We start from the raw sequence: 25,694 nt of genomic DNA on the forward strand, positions 1-25,694 counted from the left end.
AAAAGAGAAAGGTATTTTTAAAGACCTTTAGAGCTTAAAATTCATAGCTCTGGATTCTTTCAAGTATTTAATGCCATTTCTGTATAACTAATTTTTGATTTAAGGGGTAGGAGGATGGAGGCAAGGTGAGAAGATGAACAAAATTTTTGTCATCTAATCAATCAACAGATTATGGGTTGGACTGTTTTTATTTTTTGATCTTTATCATTGTGGGATTTCTTGAGAATGTTCATAAAAGTAAGCCTTTACAACTCTACATATCCAGTGTTAAAATAAATTAGGCAAATGGGTAATGCTTTTCATAAATTAATTTTAAAAATATTAAATAAAAATACATTTAGGAGTGACTAGGACAGGAATTTCAAATAGGCAAAATCACTAACTTGACCTTATATTTTTATAAAGTTTGGCCACAAATTTATGGTATTTAGAGGACTTAACTAAATGAGAAGTTTTCATTTTTGTGTGATATCGTAGCAAGAGTAAGCCATTCTCTTATAATTTTATGACTCCTATCTGATATGTGTTATTGAGTAAAAGAATATAAGAATTCGTTGGAATGCCAGCATGTCTCAGTCAGTTAAGCATCCCACTCTTGATTTTGACTCAGGTCGTGATCTTGGGGTTTTGAGATTGAGCCCCGTTTCAGGCTCTGTGCTGTGGGTGGAGCCTGTTTAAGATTCTCCCACCCCCCCCGCTGCTCCCCTACCCTCTCTCCCCCTCTCTTAAAAAAATATTTATATATTTTATATAAATGTATATACATATTTATATATATAATAATTCTTTAATTGAGTAAACCATGTTTTCACATTTAGACAGCACAAATACATGATGGCTGATAATTATTTTCCTCCCATTTAGGGAATCTACCAAACTTTATCTTTCCACATCAGTGGACTTAATGTTGTCAGTTAATTAAAGCAAGATTTCAGTCTTGAAAACTTAACTTTTAAGGCAGAATTGTTAATGCTTTTTCTTTTGTGATTTCAGCAAATTGCTTTTAATTTGTCAAGAATTGAGAGGAATTAGGTGAATAATGGAAGTGTTTTACTAAATGAAGGAAATTTCTGTTATCATCAGTTCAATTGCCATTGAAAAAAGAAACACCTGTATCTCAGACATAAGTTGCTAAACTTCAAGGAGATTTTTTCAAGTTTTTAAATAATGGTCTGGTATTCTGAGATTTTCCCTGTTTAATGGCAGTGATTCTTTTTTTAAAGGTATGGACTGCGGGAGTTTGTGGTGATTGCCCCTGCTGCAAACCATGATGCAGTTCTCAGTGAATCTAAGTGCAATCTTCTTCTGAGTTCTGTGTCTATTGCTTTGGGAAACACTGGCTGGTAGGTGGACCTTTTGAAAAACCTAGATGATGAATTAAAAACTATTTTTAATTATAATTTATGAAGGAAAATGGTTCCTAAGTTAGATTTTTAAAAAAAATTCTTAGGGTTCCTACTTGTGCATTATTATATTGGAATATCATATAGAAGGACAAACTCAAAACCTTTAGTGAGTGCATTTCTAAAGGGGAATTTACTGAAATATTCAGTGAATATTTGAAATGAAGAGTAAATTGTACTCTTTTTGTGTTTTGCTTTCAAATATTTAGTTTATTTAAATTTTGTTACAAAATCTAATTTTTTTTAATAATTTTTATTTTGTTATATTAGTCACCATACAGTACATCCCCAGTTTTTGATGCAATGTTCCGTGATTCATTATTTGCGTATAACACCCAGTGCACCGTGCAATATGTGCCAAAATCGAATTTTCACACTTAAAAACAGACCATTGTGTTGTTCGACCTCAACTGAGATTGCCCATGTCAGATGACTGAAACTTTTTGCTGCTCTATGTATGTCTGCAAATGACTGGAAGTGCTGAGAGTATTCATTTGGGGGTTACAAATAAATTTTAGGGAGTAGGCTTATTTGTAAACATGCAAATCTGTGAATAATAAGGATTGGCTCTATCTTCAAATGACAAGTAAAAAATATTTCACCACTAATTTGGTTTGATTTGTATTGTTTCCTACTTGTGAATCAAATTTTATTTTGCCTTTGAAAGGCTAATATGATACTGATGCCAGCAGGCCTGATCTGGACCCCGAGAGGGTCCCTCAGGACCAACCAAGGGGGTCCCTGGATGCATGCAGGATAGAAATCAAATGTGAACCAGGAGGAGATGAAAGCAGTGTTAATTAAAGGCACAGAGAGAGTATAGGTACAGACAGTATCTGAGAGACTCAGGAAAGGAGGAAGTCTCATCTTTGCTTGGGGTCTGGGGGTTTTCGTTGAGGATCATGGTCTGATGTATGTGTCCTCTTAGGCATCCAGGAACTGGTTAGAACAAAAGCGAGGGCCCAGGTGTTATTCCTTGGAGCCAGGGTGTCTTGGCATGGAGATGTTGGTGCTGGTGGTCTGGAATGCACATGCGATAGCTTTGTGTGGTCATTCTCACCTGCTCCTCCCTTAAATGTTATCTATTCTAGAGAAATCGTTAACTCCTTGTCTCTTACAAGAAGGACATAAACTACTGAGGCATGTGTAAAGTGGGGGTGCAGGTCCTAGCAAGAATAGAAGCAGGAAAAGGAGCAAAAAGCAGATTTTTATGGAGTCCATCAGTTTCCCTATCTCAATGATTGTTTTTATTCAAGAAAATTTTCATTGTGCCTTTTTTTACTCTCATCTATTTTAAAACAATTTTCTGAATATAAAGTGCCACTAGGTGATCATTTCTTCAGCTTATTAGTGTGAGGAGAAAAGAAACTAACAGTGTCTCTTATAAGTCTGATGAATGATCCTTGCTTAGTGTTTTTAAATATTTGAGATTAAAATAATGGGGAAATTTTTAGATTTAGGAATTACTCGTGTTTAATGAACTTAAAGTCTGTTCCTATTTAATTGTGTCCTACAGCCAGGTGCCACTCTTTGTGCAAATTCATCACAAATGGCGACGAATGTATGTGGGCGAATGTCAGGGTCATGGTGTCCGAACTGATTTTGAAATGGTTCATCTTCGGAAAGTGCCAAATCAGTACACTCATTTATCAGGTCTGCTGGATATCTTCAAATCAAAGATTGTGAGTTTGTATTGATATTGTCAGTCTTATCTGGGATCCAGATAAAAGTAGCAATTTAGTAATTTTATTGAGTATGTAGAAACATTTCTCTATAATATCAATAATGTAATTACGTGGAAGAGAGATATAATTGACTACATAAATTACTATGTATGTTCAAAGAAACAGTATCCAGTTAGATTTTTAGTGTATTAATGCTAGAGAACAAAAATTAAACTGATTTTGTTCAGTTTGTTAACATTTAGTTACCGTGTTATCTCTTTCTACTCCTTCTCCTCTAATAGTAAAACAGTTGGCTCTTGAACAATAATGGTGGTTTGGGGCCCTGACATCCCACCTCCCCTGTGCACAATCAAAAATGCACTTACAACTTTTGACTCCCCCAAAACTTGATTATCATTAGCCTGCTGTTGACTGGAAGCCACACCAGTAACATAAACACTTGATTAACACATATTTTGTGTGTTATATGTATTATATATCATATTCTTACAATACAGTAAGCTGGAGAAAAAATGTTACTAAGAAAATTGTAAGGAAGAGAAAACATTTACAGTACTGTACTGTAAGAAGCTCATCTTTAAGTAGACTTGCATAGTTCACACCCACGTTCAGGGGTCAGCTATTGCCAGCCTCCCCAGCTTCAGATAGCTGCTTTTTTGGGATTTTGACTGTGAGTTCCTTGAGGTCTCAACACTTTGGGTTCTGAATTGCCTCTCCCCCAGCCCCAAATATTCATTTTATTTGATTTTTAGGATTAATCTGGCTTACATTTTATGACTGAGAGCAATAAAGCTAAATGGAATGTACTTAGTACATTCTTGGTGTTTTATAAAAACACTATCACACAGATATTCAGGACTTGCCTATGTTATTCTGGGGGAAGAAAATTAGGATTTAAGTTGAGCTATTAGAGCAAAGCCAGATGAGGAAATGGTGGATTGGGTCCTCTACTTAGAAATATCTTTAAGTGCTTAAGTTGACACCCATCTCACTGAAGTGATCATACTTTATTAATAAACTGATATTAGATGTTTCCTGGTATGATACATCGAATAGAATATATTATCACCTGTATTGCATTCCTGCCTGAAATGTTTAACGTAAGTCAAAACATGTGGGAACAATCTCATATTTCCAAAATGAGCCATATTTTGCAAAGTAACTGGCTTAGACTCTTCAAAAAAGTCAGTGTCATGATTGGCAAAACTAAGACTGGGAGCTGTTTAAATTAAGGGAGACTAAAGTGACATAACAGCTAAATGCAAATGCATAATCCTTGATTGGATCCCTGACCAAAACAAAATAGCCAAAAAGGATATGATTGGACAATTTTAGTATGGACTATGTCTTAGAGTCAATATTAAGCTTCTTGAGAATGTCAGTTTTATGGTAATTACATACTGAAGTATTGAGGAGTGAATTGTTATGGTACTTACAACTTCCTTTCAAAAGGTTCACCCAAGAAATTATTGATATATATATGTGTGTATGTATCTATCAAAATGTTAATAATTGGTGAACTTTAGTGAAAGTCACATGGATGTTAATTATACTAGTCTTGCAGTCTTTCTGAAGGTTGGAAAATTTTAAAAAGGGAAGAATAACGAGAAAAATGCTGAAATTTCTCTTTTAATAGGTATGGTAGATATTTAGGATTAGAACTTAATTTCATAAAAATGTTCGCAGTGTTGAGGCTCTAAATAGTGTAGTGGTAAGATTATTACCACTCAGATAAATCCATTTGACATTTTTCTTTAAAAAGTAATGCATGTCACCATGTTAAGAAATTTAAGTGAAGTAAAAGCTTCCTTCATCTTTCAATCTCTTTCCCCAAAATAACTACTGTTAGTAGTTTCTTGTGTTTATCTCCACTAAAAGATCATAGAAGCATACACTTTAGAGAGTTCCATGAGGGTATGTAATTTTTTTTCAAAAACTTTGAAAAGCTTTAAGTACTGCTTCATTCTACATGTGGTGTTTTGAGAAATACTTGAAAAAGATAAATAATGTATATATTTCTGTCCCATTTGTTTCCCTTTGCTCTCTCACCAGAAGTCTTGATTATATATTTTTAGATCAGGTTTCTGGTCAGATCAGGTTTCTGGTCAGATGCAAATATTAATACTTTATTCCTTCTTCGAAAACATTAGTGTACACTATTTTCATGGATCTTTTATGTCCCTTATGTAGCTGAATTTTTCTTTACTGAAACTAGGGACCAACTTGATCTCTAGAGCCTAACTTAGATTATGACAGTTTGCTAGTTGTACTTTAAAAAAAAAAGTGTTCTTAATCAGTTCATCACATCATCTGGCAGAACTTTTACAAAACTCACTCATCTAGATATGAGACATCTCTCAAAATTGATTTTTTAAAAGTAGGCTCCAAGTGCTATGTGGAGCTTGAACTCACGACCCTGAAATCAAGAGTCGCATGCTCTACTGATGAGCCAGCCAGGCGCCCCTCAATATTGATTTGTTAAGAGTTGAACTTATAATAATTGAGAGTTGTTTGGGTACTTTAGGGGTTTTACATAGCTAAGGATACCTGGTATGTGACTCTTCTGTAATATCTCTCTAAAGCTATCTTTATAAAAATTACTCTTTAACACCTGCTTGCAATGTTCCAGAGTACTCACCCTTCACTGGAAGTTTATTTCATTTTTGCATAGATATGGTTTATTAGAAAAGGCTTCCTTCTGGTAGGGGTGGGGGGATCAGTTTTGCTTTTGGGGTACATAAAATTTAAAATTAAGTTCTGCCATAATCCTCTAAATTTGTGAAAATTCATACTCTAGTCTTTTTCATTTAGACATTCTTCCTTCTTTCAGATGTTCTTTATATATCATGGTTTTATAGTCTTGAATGTTGATTTGGATATTTTTCTCTTTTAGAACTACATTTCTTCAAAAAGAAAAAAAAAGAACTACGTTTCTTCATGTTTTGTGGAAATTTTGTTTGCCGGCTCATTTAGAAAGAATGTTATATCTAAAATTTTTAACTTTCCCTCCTGTCCTTCCTTGTGACTCTGTAATTTTGTGGTTGCTACCTAGAAAATTTTAGAATTGGGTTTTAAAATGGTGTTTGGAGTCTCTTGCTCTGTGGTGATATTAGGGGTATTGCATGTCTGGTCTTGGAATTATTGGACTGCTTGCTTAGATTATCAGTGTCCTTTCCCCGTCACTCAGTAACTCTCCCCAGCCTATGACCTCCAACAAAGCTACTGTACCAAGCAGGTGTGCCCTGCCCCAGTGTCTGCCTTAAGCAGAGTCTTGCAGTGCATTCACTCTGCGCAGAGTTGATCTTCCAGTTCCACTTAATGCAGTCTGTAATCCTAGGCTGTCACTTCCTTCCTCCACACCTGGAACTCAGCAGGCATGTGCCTTAAGTCCCATTTAAAACTTTGGATTTTGTGTACCTTTTCTAGGGCCCACAAAGATACATTTATGTCATGTTTGATCCTAGCTATTCCCTTCTGGTTATCTCTTCTGTATTTATCTATGTTGCTATGTAGCTAAGCAGAGGTTATGTGTCAAAGCAACTTTGTTACGGTTTTTAGACTATTTTTATCTTATTATGGGTGAACACTCACTTAATGTCTGCACTTGACTGAGAAATCTATTATTCCTAACCAGCCAGAATCTTACCTTGCTTGTCTAGGACACAGCGTCCAAAACTGAATTATCTTTTTTTTTGGGCAGCCACCTTGTATTGTGACTTTAGATTGAGTTTGTATTTGGTTAAAGCTACTAGTGACATTTATAGATGCTGCTACTGAGCTAAATGTCTCTTATTCCTCCTGATCAGCAGTATCAGCAACACTTGGTAACTGGTTAGATATGCAGAATACGCTTGAATTTATAGTTTCACACAAGGAATCATAGGTGATTCCTTTTATATTTAAGTCCTATTCCACATTAACCATTTTTAAGGCAAGCTGAGATCATAGGATATTTAGATGATATTAATATTCATGATTTTTAATAAATGTAAAGATGAATCTAAATTTTCTGTTAACTGATTCATTAATATATTTTGCATGAGTGACCATTTGTCTTAGTCTAAAATTATGATTAAATATTCAAGACTGGCTTTAATTCGAGTTTATTTTCATTTGAAAGAAAGAAAAGACATTATCTCCTCAATCCTAATCTTATACTTTATAATAGTTTTACTTATTTAAAAAATGAATCAGATTTTTTCCACATTCATTATGGCTGAACAGAATAGTAAAAAATTATATTTGTATAATTAAAATCGTTAAAATATTTTGAAGGAGCATTTATTTTATTTCCAGGTAGCGGTTTATTTATTTATTTGTTTTTAGAAAAGATTTATTTTAGAGAGAGTGAGAGCAAGAGTGCGAGTGAGCACGAGCTGGGGGAGAGGCAGAAGGAGAGGGAGAGGGACAGGCAGCCTCCATTCCAAGCCAGGAACCCAGGGACCTGAAATGGCCCAGTGTGGGGCCCAACATGAGGAGCTCAGTCTCAGGATTCTGAGATCATGACCTGAGCTGAAATTAAGTCGGAGGCTTAACCACTGAGCCACCTAGGCGCCCCTCCAGTTAGTAGTTTAAACAGCTTCATATTCATGTAATTTGCATTGTTAACAAAACAAAACAAAACACACCACTTTTTTTTAAAGTTTTAGGATATTGTCTTTGTATTTATTTCCTAGGGATGTCCTTTAACTCCTTTGCCTCCAGCTAGTATTGCTATTCGCTTTACGTACGTACTTCAGGATTGGCAGCAGTATTTTTGGCCTCAGCAACCTCCAGGTGAGATAATTTAGAGTATATTTAACTTACTGAATATGAATGGAAAAGAAAATATATTCAGAAATTAAACAGTGTGTTTCAAGTGTTTTAAATTTGAAATGTTTGTAATTCATTCTAAATGCAGTATTGCTGATTTTGTTGCCTTTATCATTTTTTTCTCTTGAAAAAAGCTCTGAAGTTTGTTCTAGAAACAGCATTTACCCTATATGTGACAATCTGTCTTTGAAAGCTAACATTATTTATAAAGCGTCCCTCTACTGTGGAACATCATGTGCTGCAAATTAGTATGTAGTGAATGATTTTAAAATGTCTGTTTTTAGAATGTAATAACGGAAGCCACCCTCATAAGCTGAGAACCTTATGGAAAGTAGAGATTGAAGAAGAGTGCTAAATAAGGAAAGCAGAAAAGAAAAAAAAGTGTATATACACATATATTTATGATGGGTTCTAGAATATTTTACTTTAACTTGCTTTTGATGTAATTAAAATCAATTTACCCGCTTAGCCATATATAAAGCATAGAGCAATATATACTGATATACTGATTCATTCAGTAATCATTAATTATTAGCCTATAATGGACCAGCTTGGGATGTTTGGGCTGCAAGTGTGAACAAGACATTACGTAAGTTCTGGAAAAGTTCACCCTACTGGACATATAGCCTAATTAAGTGAGGGTTTGGTTCCTGGGTGTTTCTCTCACATAGAAGTGTAATTATATTCAGTATATCTAATAAGAAATGTAATACAAACTTATAAATAATTACAGGGATTTTACTAGCCTGAAAACATTTTTCAGTTTACCTCCTCAGAGAAAAATAAATTAGAATAAAACAATATTCTTTACTGTTTATTTTTGTTCCAAGTAGTTGGTTATTTATAGGATGGAAAATTGGTAGTTTTGAAATGATACTAGAATTAATGTAGTACATCCTTAGCCTTTGGTAGTTGTATATGCTATTGGTATTTTGTTTATGTACCACAGGATAATTTGAAATTCTAATGTACAGTAAAAGAATTGCAACTAGACTATAGCAAAGGGAAATAAAAGCTAGGCTGAGAATTAAATTAGGAGAAAGACTCAGATGTTCATTTTGGTAATTTTAGTTTCCAGACAATACCCTCTAGACAATTTGTAGCCAGCTTCTCCGTGAAAGTTTCAATTCCTGCCCTCCTTTTCCTTTTTTCCAAGGCTGCTCTATTATTAGTCAATTTTAAATATTTCCCAAGATGATACAGTCTGTGGTGATCTAAGAGGAAGCCCAAGAGCCAGAAATGTTAGCATTATAATTTTGATTGCCAGTAAGGCCTTTGTTAATGTTCTCTTGCCAATTCTTTTTTAATGGTGACCAAAATATTAACCGTCTTCTGCAGTGAATTGAAGGCCATATATATTTTTAATATTTTCTCCTATAAAGGGAAGGAAGGGATTTGAATATGTAATATGGGCCACACACTGTGCTTGGCATTTTATGTTATTTCATGTAATTATCATTTATCTTTGAGACAGGTCTTATGTTTCTTAGAGAACGTATGTATCTTAGAAAACATAGGTAACTGGCCCAGGGTCACATGGTCATTAAATGATAAAATTTGCTTTCAAACACTGGTCAAACTCCAAATCCCATGATACTTTCATTCCACAGTTTTGCTTTTGAACTTTGTGTGTGGTTTTTTGTTTTTTTTTTTGTTTGTTTGTTTTTTTTTTTTAAGAGAGGGACAGAGGGAGAAAAGAAAGAGAGAATGAAGGGCAGAGGGAGAGAGAGAATCTTAAGCAGGCTTCACTCCCAGTGTGGAGCTCACCGTGGGGCTCAGTCTCACAACCCTGAGATCGTAACCTGAGCTGAAATCAAGAGTTGGATGCCTGACTGAGCCACCCTTGTGCCCCGCTTCGGAACTTTTAATTGAATTAAAACTTTTGCACAGTTATGATGTAGTAATAATTTTTAGCTTATTTATAAAATATGCTTGTTACACATTTTGAAGCTCTTAAAAATTCACATCTTGTAATAAAGCTAGTCATTGTAATCTTTATTATTATAAGCATTCTTTAGTTGGAAAAATGGAATGAAATTGACTTGAGAAAATGTACTGAATCAAGTAATTGAGCCATATTTAATGACTAATTTTAATTTAGTTAGGTTGTAGATAATTGTCAAACATGATTTTAGCAGATCTGGGTTATATTCATAACTCAACAATAAACTTTAATTTGTGGAATTCCCAGTATAGTGCAAATTATGAAAAGAAACCATCTGAATTATTTCAAAGAGAAATAAATCTTTTTGATGTCTTTTAGAAGTGTTTTTTAGTTCTTTAAGAGGGGTGGAGCTAAGGGGAATGATTTACCCACTATAGTCTCCTCTAATCTCAGATACTATTCATAACAGAAAGGTTATTCTTTGTTGAACTTAAAATATTTCCATGTACTACCAACTGAAATAAAAATTTATTAATGATAACTAATTTGCTATTCAGAAATTATTGACAGCAAAACTGATGAATGTAGGTTGGTGATTAAAATTTTTAATACTTGGATAATCTTTCTTTTAGATGATATTAATCATATTCTTAGAAAATGCAAAAAAAATACAGGATTAATGTTCTCTCAAGCATTATTTAAAGAATATTTCAAAAGGGTAAAATGTAGAATGCATGGCTTGAATGAAACACTGTACAAATAAGAATTAATTGTTCTTTTATTAAAACATTGTCTGTTTTATAACTGCTTTTATTACAAGCAGTCTAGTTAAAGACTGTTTGCTCTCTAACTTTCTGTGTGTACTCTTGATATAGGCACATTTAGATCTGTGATCTCCCAAAGAGCTAACCTAACTAAATTGAAATCTTATTTCTTCATTTTTTGCTGAATAATGAAAAATATTTCTTTTGTTTAGATATAGATGCCCTTGTAGGAGGAGAAGTTGGAGGCCTGGAGTTTGGCAAGTTGCCATTTGGTGCCTGTGAAGATCCTATAAGGTGGGAATTTCAATCTATCATTTGACTTGTGGGACTTTACTTTTTTTTTTTTTTTTAATTTTATTTATTTGAGAGAGAGAGAGAGCAGGTGCAGGAACAGAAGGGAGGGGCAGAGGGAGAAGCAGACTCCCTGTTGAGCAGGGAGCCCCACATGGGGCTCCATTCTAGGACCCTGAAATCATGACCTGCCAGGCACTATGCTGAATTAGGAAGATACGGAAGTATTTAAAACACTTTCTGGCTTCTTGGCATTTACAGTCTGATTGAAGGAATGGACAAAATAATCAAATAAGTGTACAGTTAGAAGCTGTAGGGTAATTTGAAGGAAATGTACAGGTTATGATAACAGTAAAATGAGAAACTAGTTTGGATTGGGATGCCATCAGGAAAGTGTTCTCAAAGGAAGTGTATCAGTTAGGGAGGATTTAGCCAGGCAGAGAGAGAAAATGACCATTGCAGGTGGAATGAAGAGCCTGTGTAAAACCCTTGATGCAGGAAAGAGTTTGGCAAGTTTATAAAAGGATAAAGAAGGTGGCCATCATGGCATAAACAAGGGGGAAATGATATATTTGTGGCCCTCCAGCTGGTTAATTCATAGATTTTTTTTTTAAAGATTTTATTTATTTATTTGACAGAGAGAGACAGCCAGCGAGAGAGGGAACACAAGCAGGGGGAGTGGGAGAGGAAGAAGCAGGCTCCTAGCGGAGGAGCCTGATGTGGGGCTCGATCCCAGAACGCTGGGGTCACGCCCTGAGCCGAAAGCAGATGCTTAACGACTGCGCCACCCAGGCTCCCCTAATTCATAGATTTTGCTTAGAGAAAGTTTTAGGGAGAGAGAATAAAATTGACCTGGTAATAGAAATGTGAAGGAATTAGTTATTAAATATTTCTTAATTTTAACGTGATGAAGAATCAGAGAAATAGATGATCAAAGAAGAGTACAAAAATAATGTGAGGGTGAGATGGTGTATATGGTAGACCATTTAAATTGTATGGTGATTAGCAAATGCTGTGGGAATACTTGTGCTTTTGAAAAGGAATCTTTGGTGGTAGAAGAGGAAATGAGGCATTTTTCAGTGTCACAAGAAGTTTTGTAGTTAGAGGGTGAGGAGAGAACATAGTCATAAAAGCTTAGGAACTGAATCTGAGGTTAATACCTAAAATTATTTCAGAGCTTAGAGTTTTAAACTTGTAATCATTCATGTCCTTTATATCATATACTGTCTAGTCATTTTTTTACCTGAGAAGTTTGTTCTATTATGAAAGTAATAAATTTATGCTAAGTAAGGGAAATTTAGAAAATGCAAAAGGAGGCAGAAATCCTATGTTTGCTGTCAAGTTTCTTAGTTGTAAACTATAGTAGTCAACTGTGACTAATTCAAGCAAAAAATCAACTTACTGAAGAGGTATTTAGTAACACAGAGGTTTAATTGGGACCATTATAGGACCCAGCTCAGAAAATAGGCTTGAGCCAAAGGTGGCTAGTTGTCCAGTTATTAACCAAGGTTATACTATATTGTTGTAGATGCTGGCCCTGTTACCACAGAGAATTCTAAAATGTAGAGTCCAGACTGGAGTTGCCAGGCAGTTGAACAACACTAAAGATCAGAGAAAATAAGTAATTGTTTCTTTTGGCTTCTTTACTCTCCAAACTTTAGTCTTTAAGAAGTGGGTTCAAAATCTCGACAGGAAAAAAAATATTTACTGAATTCATAGTCCCACTACTCATAGATGGTCACTGATGGCAACTTGGTCTCTGCCGAGTGCAGTGATTTGCTAGGAGGACTTACAGCATTTAATTGAGCTCATGGCTATGGTGTATTACATATGAAAGGATACATTGCAAAAATCAGCAAAGGGAAAAGGCACGTAGGGTGAGGTCCAGAGCCAACCAAAGACCAGCTTCCTTTCCCAGTGTAGTCACTCAGGACACACTTAATTCTTCCAGCAATGAATCGTGACAACATGTGTGAAAGGCTGTCTACCAGGGAAACCCATTAGAGGATCAGCGCATGGTGTGTTTCTGAGGCTGTTGACTTAGGCACTCTCTCCATGTACCAGAAGGAAAGCAGGTGTTCAGTATAAACCCTGTTGTTTGCACCAGTAGTTTAGGCACAGCGAGCCACTCCTGTCAGGGAATGATAGGAAGCCTCAGAAATCCAAATTCTCAGATTGTAAGCCAAGGGTGAACCTTGCAGCTTGTCCTTTTTTAAGTATCAGGCCTGTTATGGTAACTCTCCTTTGCCCGGTATGTTTATATATTTTATAAATATATGTCATCCTCTATATGTTTTGTGGCTTTCTTTATTTTACATGAATACTTTTTGAAACTTAAAATTTATCTGTATTAAGAGATTAGTGACGTGTGGATCATATCTGGCCAGTAGCCTGTTTGTGTATTGCTTATATTTTTTAGGGTTTTAAAAGAAAAAAACAAGAATGTAACAGGGATTACATGGTCCGAAAAGCTTAGAATATTTGCTATGTGGTGCTTTGTAGAAAATGTTTGCTAACCTCTGATCTATAACATGATTTTTTTCAAAATTGAGATTTAATTAATGTACCATAAAATTCACCATATAAGGTGTACAATTCGGTGGTTTTTTTTTTTTTTTTAAAGATTTTATTTATTTATTCGACAGAGATAGAGACAGCCAGCGAGAGAGGGAACACAAGCAGGGGAAGTGGGAGAGGAAGAAGCAGGCTCATAGCAGAAGAGCCTGATGTGGGGCTCGATCCCAGATTGCCAGGATCACGCCCTGAGCCGAAGGCAGACGCTTAACCGCTGTGCCACCCAGGCGCCCCGACAATTCGGTGGTTTTTAGTGTTTCCAAAGTTGTGCTATCATCATCTTTCTAATTCCCACAGCACTTTCATCATCCCAAAAAGAAACCATTCACCTCTTAGCTGTCATCCCCTTGATCTCCCCAGGCCCTCCAGCTCTAGGCAAATACTAATCTACCTTTTTTCCTTATGGATTTGCCTAGTCCAGATATTGCATATGAATTGTGTTATGCAGTATGTGGCCTTTTGTGTCCGACTTCTTTCACTTAGCAAAATGTTTTTGAGGTTCATCTGTATTGTAGCATGGTCAGTATTTCATTGCTTTTTATTGATGTAGAATATGCCATTATATGGCTAATACCACATTTTATTTATCCATTGATCAGCTGATAGATATTGGAGTTATTTATACTTTGGGGCTCTTAGGTATAGTGTGTGTTTTTAATGTTTGCAAGACATTAACTTCATATAGGTGTGCTACCATTTGTTAATAAACTAGTCATCTCCTGTTTTACTATATTATAAATAGCACCACTTTTAATATACTTGTATGTACATTTCTGGTTGTTTACTTAGAATACATTTCTAGAAGTAGAATTGCTGAGTCAGAGGATATACATACAACATTAAAGCTTTTGGATATATTTTATGTTTTGTTTATTTTAGTGAACTCCATTTAGCAACTACATGGCCTCACCTGACTGAAGGTATCGTTGTGGATAATGATGTTTATTCGTAAGTATGTTAAGGGTAGTATATTGAGATTCAAACATTTCAGTAGAATAAATTAACTGCCAAGTGGTTAGTAACTTTCCTTTTTCTTTCTTATCAGTTTCTGGTTAGGTTGGTTGATTTTTTACTTTTAAAGGTCACTTTTTGGGCTGATCAGATATGTGTTAGAGATATATTTTAAGCTGTTGACCTTGGGGATGTAGTCTTTGGTTCAGGGATGATGAACAGGCTCTCCTTTTTTAAGTTTTTATTTTAATTCCAGTTAGCTAACATATAATGTTACATTAGTTCTAAGTGGTACACACTTCCATACATGACCCTGTGCTTATCACAAGTGCACTCCTTAATTTCCATCACCTGTTTAACCCATCCCCACTACCCTGAACAATCTCAGTCTTACTTTGCTTTAGCAAAGATGTCTGTAAGTAGGGATACAGTACATAATTCTGTTGAACTTAGCTAGAGAGAAGCATTTCATGAAATACTTTGAAGAGGTGATGGTCATTAGAATGTGTGGAAGTAATATTTGAACATTAAATGTCATAAATAATGAAATGTCCCAGTCATATACTCCTGTGCAATGGAAACAACTCAAAAATTATAGCAGATATTATCTAGGAGGAATGTGGAGAAAGAGGAACATGATTTTAGTACCTTTTCATGCATGAGGCAGAACAATGAGAAGTAGGACACTTTTGTTGTAATTAAAATAAATGGGTTGTATTTGCTGATGATAAAAGTAACATGAGCTTTCTTAATCAGAAAATAAATGGGTTGTATTTGTTGATGATAAAAGTAACATGAGTTTTCTTAATCAGATAGTTTAGATGGGTATAAAGAAAAAAATAAGGACTACATACGATCCTGTGACATAAAAAATAGCCAGTTAACATTTTGGGGTGTATACTTTTTTTTTTAAATTGAGATGTAATTGGCATGTAACATTATATTAGTTTCACATGTACAGCATAATGATTCAGTATTTTTAGGGGAATGTATCTTTTTAAAATTTAGATTTATATATTTGCTTTATTTAGTATGTATCTTTACATATTTTATGCCAATAAAGATCTGTATTGTTATTTTTAAAATTTCTGCGTAACCCATTAAGTGGATGTATAATAATCTACATAATTGAGAAAATAGGGCACATTTGATCTTGTGCAAATTTTTGTAGTCTCCGTTTTTACTCTTAGTGCTATAAAAAAACTGATTAAGATCATTGTGCATACTTGTTTGTTTCTCATTTCTTTTTTATTATTTCTTTTCTTTTTTAAATAATATTTTTAATTATATTATGTTAGTCACCATACAGTACATCCCTAGTTTTTGATGTAAGGTTCCATGATTCATTACTTGCATATAGCACCCAGTGCACTTTTTTATTATTTCTTAAATTAATGTTTTATTAGATTATCAGTGTACATTGCCTGTTCAGAATAATTTTTATATTCTGTGTTTTGATTTTTCTGTTTTGATTGTGGTTTTTCTTTTTGTGCTTGTTTGTCTACAAACTTTGATTTCTTAAGATTCTGGGTTTTTTAAAAAACTTGTCCAAATGGCCTTATCATCTGAATAACAGTGAGTTTAAGGGAGGCAAAATGGATTGCTTGTCCTGTTATATAATTAGTTAGACTGCACTTTGATAAATTAACGGGTTGCAGATTGTCATAGTTAGGATCTTATGTCCATTTTGTTTTGTATTTTAGTGATTTGGATCCTATTCAGGCTCCCCATTGGTCTGTTAGAGTTCGAAAAGCTGAGAACCCTCAATGTTTGCTGGGTAAGACATGCTTATGTTCCTTTCCTGAAATTATGTTCCTTCCCAACCAATCTGCCCATCTTCCAGATTAGGGAGACTGAATGTATTCGTTATGCTATATTTCACCTATCAAAAGGATACATTTTTGTTTTTTTTTACATTTGTGATCTTCTCAGTTAATACCATTAAAAAAGAAATCTTTGCCAACAGCAAAGCAAGTCTTGAATAGCACTAGCAGGATTTCTTTCTTGTCTTTTAGTTTTAACCAGTCTACCCTCAGAATTCTCACATATTTTCTCATGATCTGAGTTTTATTCTTCTAAGGCTTTTTATGTCACTCCCTTTTTTTCTTCTTGTGGCAGGTTGCATCTTCCAGTCTTGTTAGTGCAGTACTTTCTGCCTTTTGCCATCCTCTGGATCTGTGGTACATGAGGGAAGAACGCTCTTGTTGACAGTCTTTAGAGCCCTTCTGTAAAGTTGTTCCACATCTGCAAACCCATTTTCTGATAGAGGGAAAGAAGTGTAAAGGATCAAGTGAAATATCATAAATAGAAATATTTGGAAAAATGTTGATTTGCCTTTGAGATAATATTATATCCCATATCTGGCACTTTTTTTTTTTATCATTTTTGTAGATGTGTCTCTTTCATGAAGTCTCCTCAATGTGTCCTTCCATCTTTTTCTCTCATATTTACTACATATGAAGATATTTCATTTCTGTTTTCGTATCAGCCACCTTCACTCCATATAACCTGATATTAAATTACCATTCAGCTAATGGAGTTACTAAATATTTACTGATGACAGTAATGATGCATTTCTCTAAAGTATTATTTTCTTGAGTTCTTTAAAATTCATCATATGCTGTTCATTAAATGCTAATTAGCACTTGCCGTTTTTGCTAACTACATAATGGTGAATACAAAGATGTATAAGGTAAATTTCCTGCCACTGGTGAATTTGTCTTGGGGTATTAGGGAGACAGTAGAGAGTTTTAGAATTGGTTAGACCTTACTCTAAATCCTAGGTCTGCCAGTTTGAACAAGTTTTGTTAATTTCTTCAAGTCTCAGTAAAATAGAGACAATAGTATATGCATAGAGTTATTGAGAGGATCAAGTAAGATTGTGTGTGTTTGTGTATCGCATTTAATACAGTGCCTTTTGTATAGTAAATGCTCAATAAATAGTTTCTCTTGTTTGATCATTGGATTATTAAATTTATTTACTAAATTGTTTCCTAGTTCCTTATTGTTTCTCATCCACTGACTGCTGTGATAATTGCAGAGGACCTTAGAATTTAAAGTATTCTCATTTTAAGTTATTGTTCCATGATCCCACCCTATCTCTTTGACTTTATATGTTTATATGATGGGATTAAAGAATTATGTAGTCATGCATAATTAACTATGTATGTTGTAGTTATATATAGAGTCATATAGTTTATATGATTGAATTATAGGATTATCTTACTTTTCTGAAGAAGTCCAGAAAATGTTCTAGATTTATTCAGAACTAGTTGATGAATTCTAAAACTTAGATGTACTTGCTATCTTGTATTGTCTAATAGTTTTAGTACTGATGGTTCCTGGTAAACTTTAATTTCTTTGTACAAACATTTCATTGCAGCTCTTCAGAAGATATCAAACCTTTTTCCCCTTATAATAATGGCAGGAAGTGTACCATTAATATGCAGCTGAAGCTAAAATAACTTTATGCTACATGACTTCTTAATCCTCTAGAAACATACCTTCAGAATTTTTCTTTTTTTTTTTTAAATGGAGAAAACAATTAGATTTAGCCAGCTGGACTCAGTTTATTGGCAACATCCAAAGCTTCATAGTCAGGAGCCAGTCGAACAAATGCCTTCGCTCCATCAGGGTTGATCAAGGTGTTGACCTTGGCCACATCAGTGTCCTAGAGCTTCTTCAGCCTGTTCGATCTGGTGCTTGTTGGCCTTGACATCCACAATGAAAACAAGTGTGTTGTTGTCTTCCTTTTTCTTCATGGCTGACTCAGTAGTTGGGGAACTTGATGATGGCATAGTGATCAAGCTTGTTTCTTTTGGGGGTGCTCTTTTGGATATTTGGGCTGCCTTTGGAGATGCAGTGTCTTGGATCATCAGAATGTTAGGTGACATGTAGATCTTCTTTTTTTTTTTTTTTGTGACTGTGGACGCCTTTCAGCACTGCTTATTTGGCCTTCAAAGCTTTTGCTTTGGCTTTGGCTTTGGCTTTGGGAGGGGCAAGGGCTTCCTTTTGGCCTTTGGCACCATCTTTGTGAAAGGACCAGAATTTCTTTTTAATTTTAATTTTTTTAGTGGACCCAGAATTCTAGAAGGGTGGCAGTTAAGGTGGCACTATGTGCATATAGTAATATTCTTATTACTTCTACAACTCATTGAGAACGGATATTATTTGTCTTCTTCAGGCACATAGTAAGTGCTTAATATTACTACGTACAGTTACTTTTCATTCTAGAAGGCATTCCAAGGAAAAACTTTTTTAATATCCTGGGACATGGAGAGAAGGGAAGAACAAGGCAACCTTTGAAACAGGATTAATTTTTGTCTTGGGTGGAAAAACTGAATGGTTTCTTTTTCTACCGTATCTTTCTTAAAGCTGTTGTGAAAAGACATGTACTTTATTTATTTATTTTTTAAATAATAATAATATTTTTTTATTATATTATGTTAGTCACCATACAGTACATGCCTAGTTTTCGATGTAAAGTTCCATGATTCATTACTTGCGTAAAGACATGTACTTTAATTTGTAGGACTGATTTCTTTTAGTTAAGTGTCAAAAATGAGTAACATTTTTTCTATGTAGGTGATTTTGTCACTGAATTCTTTAAAATTTGCCGTCGAAAGGAGTCAACTGATGAGATTCTTGGACGATCCACATTTGAGGAAGAAGGGAGAGGTGACCTACTTTCTTTTTTTTTAATTTACTTCCAAACATCTAACCCTTTTTCTTTGGCATTTTTCCAGTAACTTTTCATCTGTTTTCACATTTGAATTGAGTTGGAAAAACAAGTTTTGTGGACTGGACTGCTACCATTTCTTTCCAGGCTATCCCCTGAGCTTAAAAATTAAGCACATTTAATAAGTTCTTTCTACCAAAAATGTAAGATATTTTGAAAAGCAGAGTTTTAGGGGTTTATTTGTAAACTTCTGGAGAGAAATAATTTGTGTTATACCTTTGTCATTATGAATGCATATAAAGCTGAGTATGTGTCTTAAAATTTTATAGTTCTGAGACCATATACCAGTGAAAAGGGTGACTAAAATATTTTATACAATCTACAGTTTACTCATCACTTTAACTTGCTAAGGTTGGTGATATAATTTCTGTTCATTTCTATTCTTTTTATAGAAATTGCTGATATAACTCATGCTTTGTCAAAGTTGACAGAGCCAGCACCGGTTCCAATTCATAAATTATCAGTTTCAAATATGGTACACACTGCAAAGAAGAAAATACGAAAACACAGAGGTGTAGAAGAGTCACCACTGAATAATGATGTCCTCAATACTATTCTCTTGGTAACTAAATGTAGTATCTATGTATGTCTGTATGCATACTCATTTATTCATTATCTTTCCAGTCCCTTCTATGTGGCAAGAACTGGACTGGGAATATAGAACGAGTAAAACAAAGTCTCCACATTCAGAGAACTCCCACTAGTTTAACGGGAAGAAGGAAAGTAAACCGTAGTTACAGTACCATGTTGCATAGGAGAAGTCTGGCAAAGTGGCTGTGAGAACACAGCAGAGAATGCGTTTGTCTCTATCTAGGCAGTGGGAATCAGGGAATGTGTCATAAAGAGGGGCACTTGAGTTGCTTCTTGAAAGAAGCAACTTGAGTTGCTTCTTGAAAGAAGGTTTGGAAATAGGAACAGTGCTGAAACACCGAGCTTCATCTTGCAGTTTAATATTATTTTAAGGTCAACATCAGAATTGGGTTTTTGAATCCTTCCTTTCACCAAAGTCTAGGGAAAGCTTTATAGTAAGTACTAGAAGGAAAAGTGTCTCGTAGGTATAGAATTGTGGAACAGACCCAGCCTCGGAACCACACACACCAGGGTTAATCCTGACTTACTATATCATTTTGAATAAGTCATTTAATACCAGTTTTGTCTTCTATCAATTAGGCTAATAAAACCCTGTTAGATTGTTTGGAGGATGGAAGGACCATCTGTTACACTACTTGACATATAATAGGCCTCTGGTAAATGATAGCTGTTCTTACTATAATTGTAGGTGTAATCATATTTCTGGCAGTTTGTGCATTAAGACAATCTTGGGAACAAACTTTGAGTAGTGCAATGAAAAGAATACTGGACTTGGAAACTTAATGTTAATCTCATTCCAGCCATTAATTTGAATAAGACTCTTAGCAGATTTTCAGCTTGTATATCTGTAAGAAGTAGGCAGTAATATTTACTTTCCACAGTGGTTTTAGGTTAAGGTATTGTTTGTAAATGTACCTAGTAGTGGGGGGTGGTACAGAGTAGTTCCTCTAAGTTTAAAAAAGTCTCCTGAGCATGTTCTGTAATATGTGGTATAGTATGCTTAGTAAAAGACTGACTGACTGCACAAGTCAGCAGTACAACAGAACACTTGGGAAGAACAGTGATAAAAGGACTGAAAATAAATTTCTGCAGAGAAGGCCCCTTCTTTTTTTTTTTTGGCATGCAGCCAAATGCAGGGCCTGAACCCACAACCCTGAGATCAAGACCTGGGCTGAGATCAAGAGACACATGCTTAACCGACTGAGCCACCCAGCTGCCCTGGGAAAGGTTCCTTCTTAAGAATATATCCTTAGAGATTTTATTCTAGTTATCATATGCACTGAATTTTTTTTTTTTTTAACCATTCCTACACACGTAAACAGAAACCACATGGAAAAGATGAACTGGTCATTCATTACAGGTTTAGACTGTTTCCCACTTTCTAGGGGTATCTTGGAAAGTTATGGTCTTAAATATCATATTCTTAATATTTCATATATGAAAACTTGTGGACTATATAACTTCATAGAGCCTCATGAATATATGCATATTTAAAATTTTTCTCCTAGGTTTTGTCTAATACTATTTAAGGAATTTAACGATCGTGGATCATAGTGAAGAGATTTTGGTTTTGCATTGTGTAGTCTACAAACCCAGGTGGTTTTAAGAAACATCCCTGGTTTCTAAAATTGGCTTATCACTGAAATTCTGTATTTTCAAAGAAAAACAAAATGTTTGATATAGTGTAGAACCCACTGGCCAGTACAATAAGCACATTTCCATTGTTTTAGTAGCAAAACCACTAAAAAATAAAGTAGTGTTTATATGAGTTACTAATATCAACTAAGTATGAAATTTGGTTGAAATGTAGTTATTTTTTTTCTTCTCCCCAAGTTCTTATTCCCTGATGCTGCTTCTGAGAAACCATTAGATGGAAGTTCTTCCACAGACAGCAATAATCCTGTATCAGAGAGTGAAGATTATGTAAGTTGTAGTTTTATAGTAAAATATTTAAAGTGCATTGAATTTCTAAGGGATTGCTATATTGCTAGTTTAGTAGTATAAGGATCTTTTTGTTTTTGAACTTAATTTTTAAAAAAATATTTATTATTTGAGAGAAAGCAGGCTCACACTCATGTGACCAGGGTGGGGGGAGATGGAGAGAGCCTCCTCCAGCAGTCTCCCTGCTGAGCATGGAGCCCAATGGAGGGCTCCATCCCAGGGTCCCGAGGTCGTGACCTGAGTGAAAATCAAGAGTTGCCCACTTTGGGACACCTGGCTGGCTCAGTCTGTTAAGCATCTGCTTTTGGCTCAGGTCATGATCCCAGGGTCCTGGGATCGAGCTCCATGTCGGGCTCCCTGCTCAGTGGGGAGCCTGCTTTTCCCTCTGCTTCTGCCCCTTCCCCCTGCCTGTGTATGTTCTCTCTCTCTCTCTCTCTTGCTCTCAAAAGAAAAAAAAGTTGATCACTTTATGGACTGAACCACCCCAGGTGCCCCAGGGATCTTTTTATTTTAAAAATTACCTTAGGAAAGCTTTAGTAGAGATCATGGCCTCCACTCAGATTATGATACACTGGCCATACATATGTATTTTGTGTAGCAAGAACTTTTCTGGAAATGGTGAAAAAATAAGTATATTGTGCATGACTTTAGGATTTCCCTCATTTTAGACTTCTTATAAAATTATCAAATTGATGTTTTGCAATAGATTCCTCTCTGGATTTCAAAACCAGACAGTGGAAGACTTTAATGAAATAAAATGTGTAAAATGAAGCAAAATTTTTATGTGTTCCTTATCCAGGTCTTTAATAAATTGAGAAATGAGATGTTTAAATGACAGGCAGAGAGATAAATCAAACTGTTTTCAGTAGGTACTTTTGGGAAGTAGATTTCATGAAATGAGAAAAGCAGAGGCTTTATGTTTTCAATGTATACAGTTCTGATTTTATGTTTCTGATTTTGATAAAAAATGTATACTCATTTATAATTAAAAGATTTTTAAGGGGCTCCTGGGTGGCTCAGTTGGTTAAGCATCTGCCTTCCACTCAGGTCATGATCCTGGGGTTCTGGGGTGGAGCCCCACGTCCAGCTTCCTGCTCAGCGGGGAGTGTGCGTCTCCCTCTCCTGTGCCCCCCCCTCCCCGCTCATGTTCACATGTGCGCGCGTGCGCGCGCGCTCTCTCTCTCTCTCTCTCATGTTCTCTTTCTCAAATAAATAAATAAATAAAATCTTAAAAAGATTTTAAAAACATATTTGGAATTCATCTTGAAGATTCCACAGAAGAAATTGAAAGTTGTGACTTTAACTTTTCTGAACTGTAGTGTCAGTCTTTTGATCCTTGCAGAAATTTTGAAAACATGGGACTGCCTAAGAACAATTTAGGCAGTAATATATTAAGCATTTGATAAAAGGTAGTTTGGCAGGATAGGTTAATTTCAGTATTAAAATCTCTCCCCATACAGTTTTTGGTTATACCTGCAAATATGTTGTTAACAAATTTTGCTTTGTTTCTATTTTGTTAAATTCAGAATCTCTACAATCAGTTCAAATCTGCACCATCTGACAGTTTAACATACAAATTGGCTTTGTGTCTTTGTATGATCAATTTCTACCATGGAGGATTGAAAGGAGTGGCACACCTCTGGCAGGAATTTGTTCTTGAAATGCGTTTCAGATGGGAAAACAACTTTCTGATTCCAGGGTAAGAATTTCAATTTTTGTTTGTGTATGTAGGTTTTTTGTTTGTTAGCATAATTAGTCTTTTGATCCATTAATTCTTCTCTTCTAGGAAATCCACCCTAAGAAAGTGGTAAGAAACTTTGGACGTGATTTATACTTAAAGGTGTTCATTGTAGCAAATTTATAATAGGGGAAAAAAGGTGAAGCAACCTAAGTACCAAACATGAAAGAATGGTGTAAACCATGATATATGTCTACAGTGGAAAGTTATGAATCTATTACAAGTTTGTTTTTTTTTCCCAAGAGTCTCTAATAACAGAAAATGATCATAATATTTGTAGTAAAGTAGAATATGGTGTTTTGTATACCAAGTGCTTTCAGTTTTGCTGATCTATATTTATAGAAATATAATTGGGAAGAAATAAAGCCAAATGTTAACAGTAGTTTTTCCCAGGTGTGAAATTATGTTTTTATTTTGTCCTTTATACATTTGTGTATTTTCTGAGTCTTCTGTAGTGAACATAAGTTTTTATAGTTGAAGAAAAAAACATTTTTAGAGTTCGTAAGTTCATATACTCAATATTACCTGAATTTTTTTTGTGGAATTTATGTTGACGTTTCACTTAATAAGTAGAAAACTTTAGTTACCATATATTTCAATAATGCATGGATTACATGCTCATCTATATATGCTAAAGCAGAATTAGGATATGAGTATATAAATTGGTGATTAAGCCAAAAGTCTTAACTTCTATTTCATTTGCCAGTCCCTGCTTAGCTGGATTATCTCTTGGCTGATTTTGGGGAACTTAGTGGTTTAGAACTAGAGGCAGTTCAGGCTCCTCTTGGCAAAAGAGATATGGAAATCAGTGTTTTTTTTATATTGAGAATCCACTATAATAATTGAAAACTGAATATGTAATCTAAGCTGTTTTGTATGGTGTGAAATACTGTCTGCTAGTTACTCCCTGGGGTGGATTTAGAGACATTTTTTCATTATAAGTTTCTATTAACTTGAGAGCTATTACTGGTTTTCTGTTTTGCTTTGAAAAATATATTAGCTGTGGTGTACTAGGAGGATAAAATAAATTTTGATTTTTTAGTCTTATTTGCTCCATCTTAGTTATCTTACCTGTTAAAATCTAGTTTTGATTTCTTATCAAATGGCTAAAATTTATAGTAGCATAAGAAATTTATATACCTGAAGCCATTTTACTAAAACTAACTTTTCCCACTGCTTTATTGGATAGATTGGCAAGTGGACCCCCAGATCTAAGATGTTGTTTACTGCATCAGAAACTACAGGTAAAGATTTCCCAATGACAGTATCTAAATATGGTCTTAATTTAATTGGAGTTTATTCTAATACTAAATGTAATAGTGGATTATAGGCTATGCTCATTGGCTGCTGTAGGTTACTTGTAGTCACTGTTACAACAGGGTCCAGGGAAGGGGTGGAGAAGGCAAAGTAAATATTGAAGAATTGTATAGATTTTTATTTTACTGTAACTAATTTAAATATAATTGTTATTTCTGTTTTCTTAAGATGTTAAATTGTTGTATTGAAAGAAAGAAGGCCCGTGATGAGGGGAGAAAGACAAATACCTCAGATATGTATCCAGGGGATGCTGGAAAAGCTGGAGACCAGCTGGGGCCAGATAATCTAAAAGATATGGATAAGGAAAAGGGAGAGGTAGGAAAATCTTGGGATTCTTGGAGTGACAGTGAAGAAGAATTTTTTGAATGCCTAAGTGATACTGAAGAACTTAAGGGAAACGGACAAGAGAGTGGCAAGAAAGGAGGACCTAAGGAGATGACAAGCTTAAAACCGGAAGGACGACTATATCAGCATGGAAAACTCACCCTGCTGCATAATGGAGAACCTCTCTACATTCCAGTGACCCAGGTAGGGTATGGACTGGCTCTTTAAGTTTTAATTGTTTTGTTTATATCTTCATCCTAGTAGGAAATGTTTGCTTTGTATAGGAGCAATTCTTTAAACAATCTATGGTCAAAGGTCTAAGATTTCAAATCTAAATAAACTATTGGGGCTTTCAGGTATTATTTCTGAAATTGAGAAATGTTTTGAAGTTAAGGTAGATAGTAGTTCATCATGGTTAAGGTGATCTGTTATTTCTTAAAATGAGTCGTGTGTACACAGGTGTTTAAGAAAAAATCCAAAAATAAAGAACAAAAGTAAAAATCCTTTAATTTATATGATTAGTTTTATCTGTTCAAAAACACAGTTCAAAGCCACTTCACACCATTAGGAAGTAGAACAGCAGCAACTCAACACCTATGGAAGAGCAATAGTTTTGTTGGGTTGTTTTTGCATAAGTATGTGAATACTTTTTATTGTGAAATACTCAACCTAGGAAAAAT

At 34.9% G+C, this 25,694-nt stretch overlaps 1 protein-coding gene across 2 annotated transcripts in view; it reads left to right on the forward strand.

The window, feature by feature from the left end:
• RAB3GAP1 (RAB3 GTPase activating protein catalytic subunit 1) overlaps positions 1–25,694 on the forward strand; it is a 108,453-nt gene that overhangs the window by 49,847 nt on the left and 32,912 nt on the right. For both annotated transcript variants that reach the window (XM_044388246.3, XM_057316270.1), the window contains exons 6-17: positions 1,224–1,343; positions 2,920–3,085; positions 7,765–7,864; positions 10,762–10,843; positions 14,294–14,362; positions 16,069–16,142; positions 18,950–19,042; positions 19,496–19,665; positions 21,528–21,617; positions 23,162–23,334; positions 24,563–24,617; positions 24,859–25,218. In XM_044388246.3, coding sequence (XP_044244181.2) covers positions 1,224–1,343; positions 2,920–3,085; positions 7,765–7,864; positions 10,762–10,843; positions 14,294–14,362; positions 16,069–16,142; positions 18,950–19,042; positions 19,496–19,665; positions 21,528–21,617; positions 23,162–23,334; positions 24,563–24,617; positions 24,859–25,218 — 1,552 coding nt within the window. The remainder of the gene's footprint in view (positions 1–1,223; positions 1,344–2,919; positions 3,086–7,764; positions 7,865–10,761; positions 10,844–14,293; positions 14,363–16,068; positions 16,143–18,949; positions 19,043–19,495; positions 19,666–21,527; positions 21,618–23,161; positions 23,335–24,562; positions 24,618–24,858; positions 25,219–25,694) is intronic.

This window comes from Ursus arctos, unplaced genomic scaffold, assembly GCF_023065955.2.
Source record: "Ursus arctos isolate Adak ecotype North America unplaced genomic scaffold, UrsArc2.0 scaffold_1, whole genome shotgun sequence".
NCBI lineage: Eukaryota > Metazoa > Chordata > Mammalia > Carnivora > Ursidae > Ursus > Ursus arctos.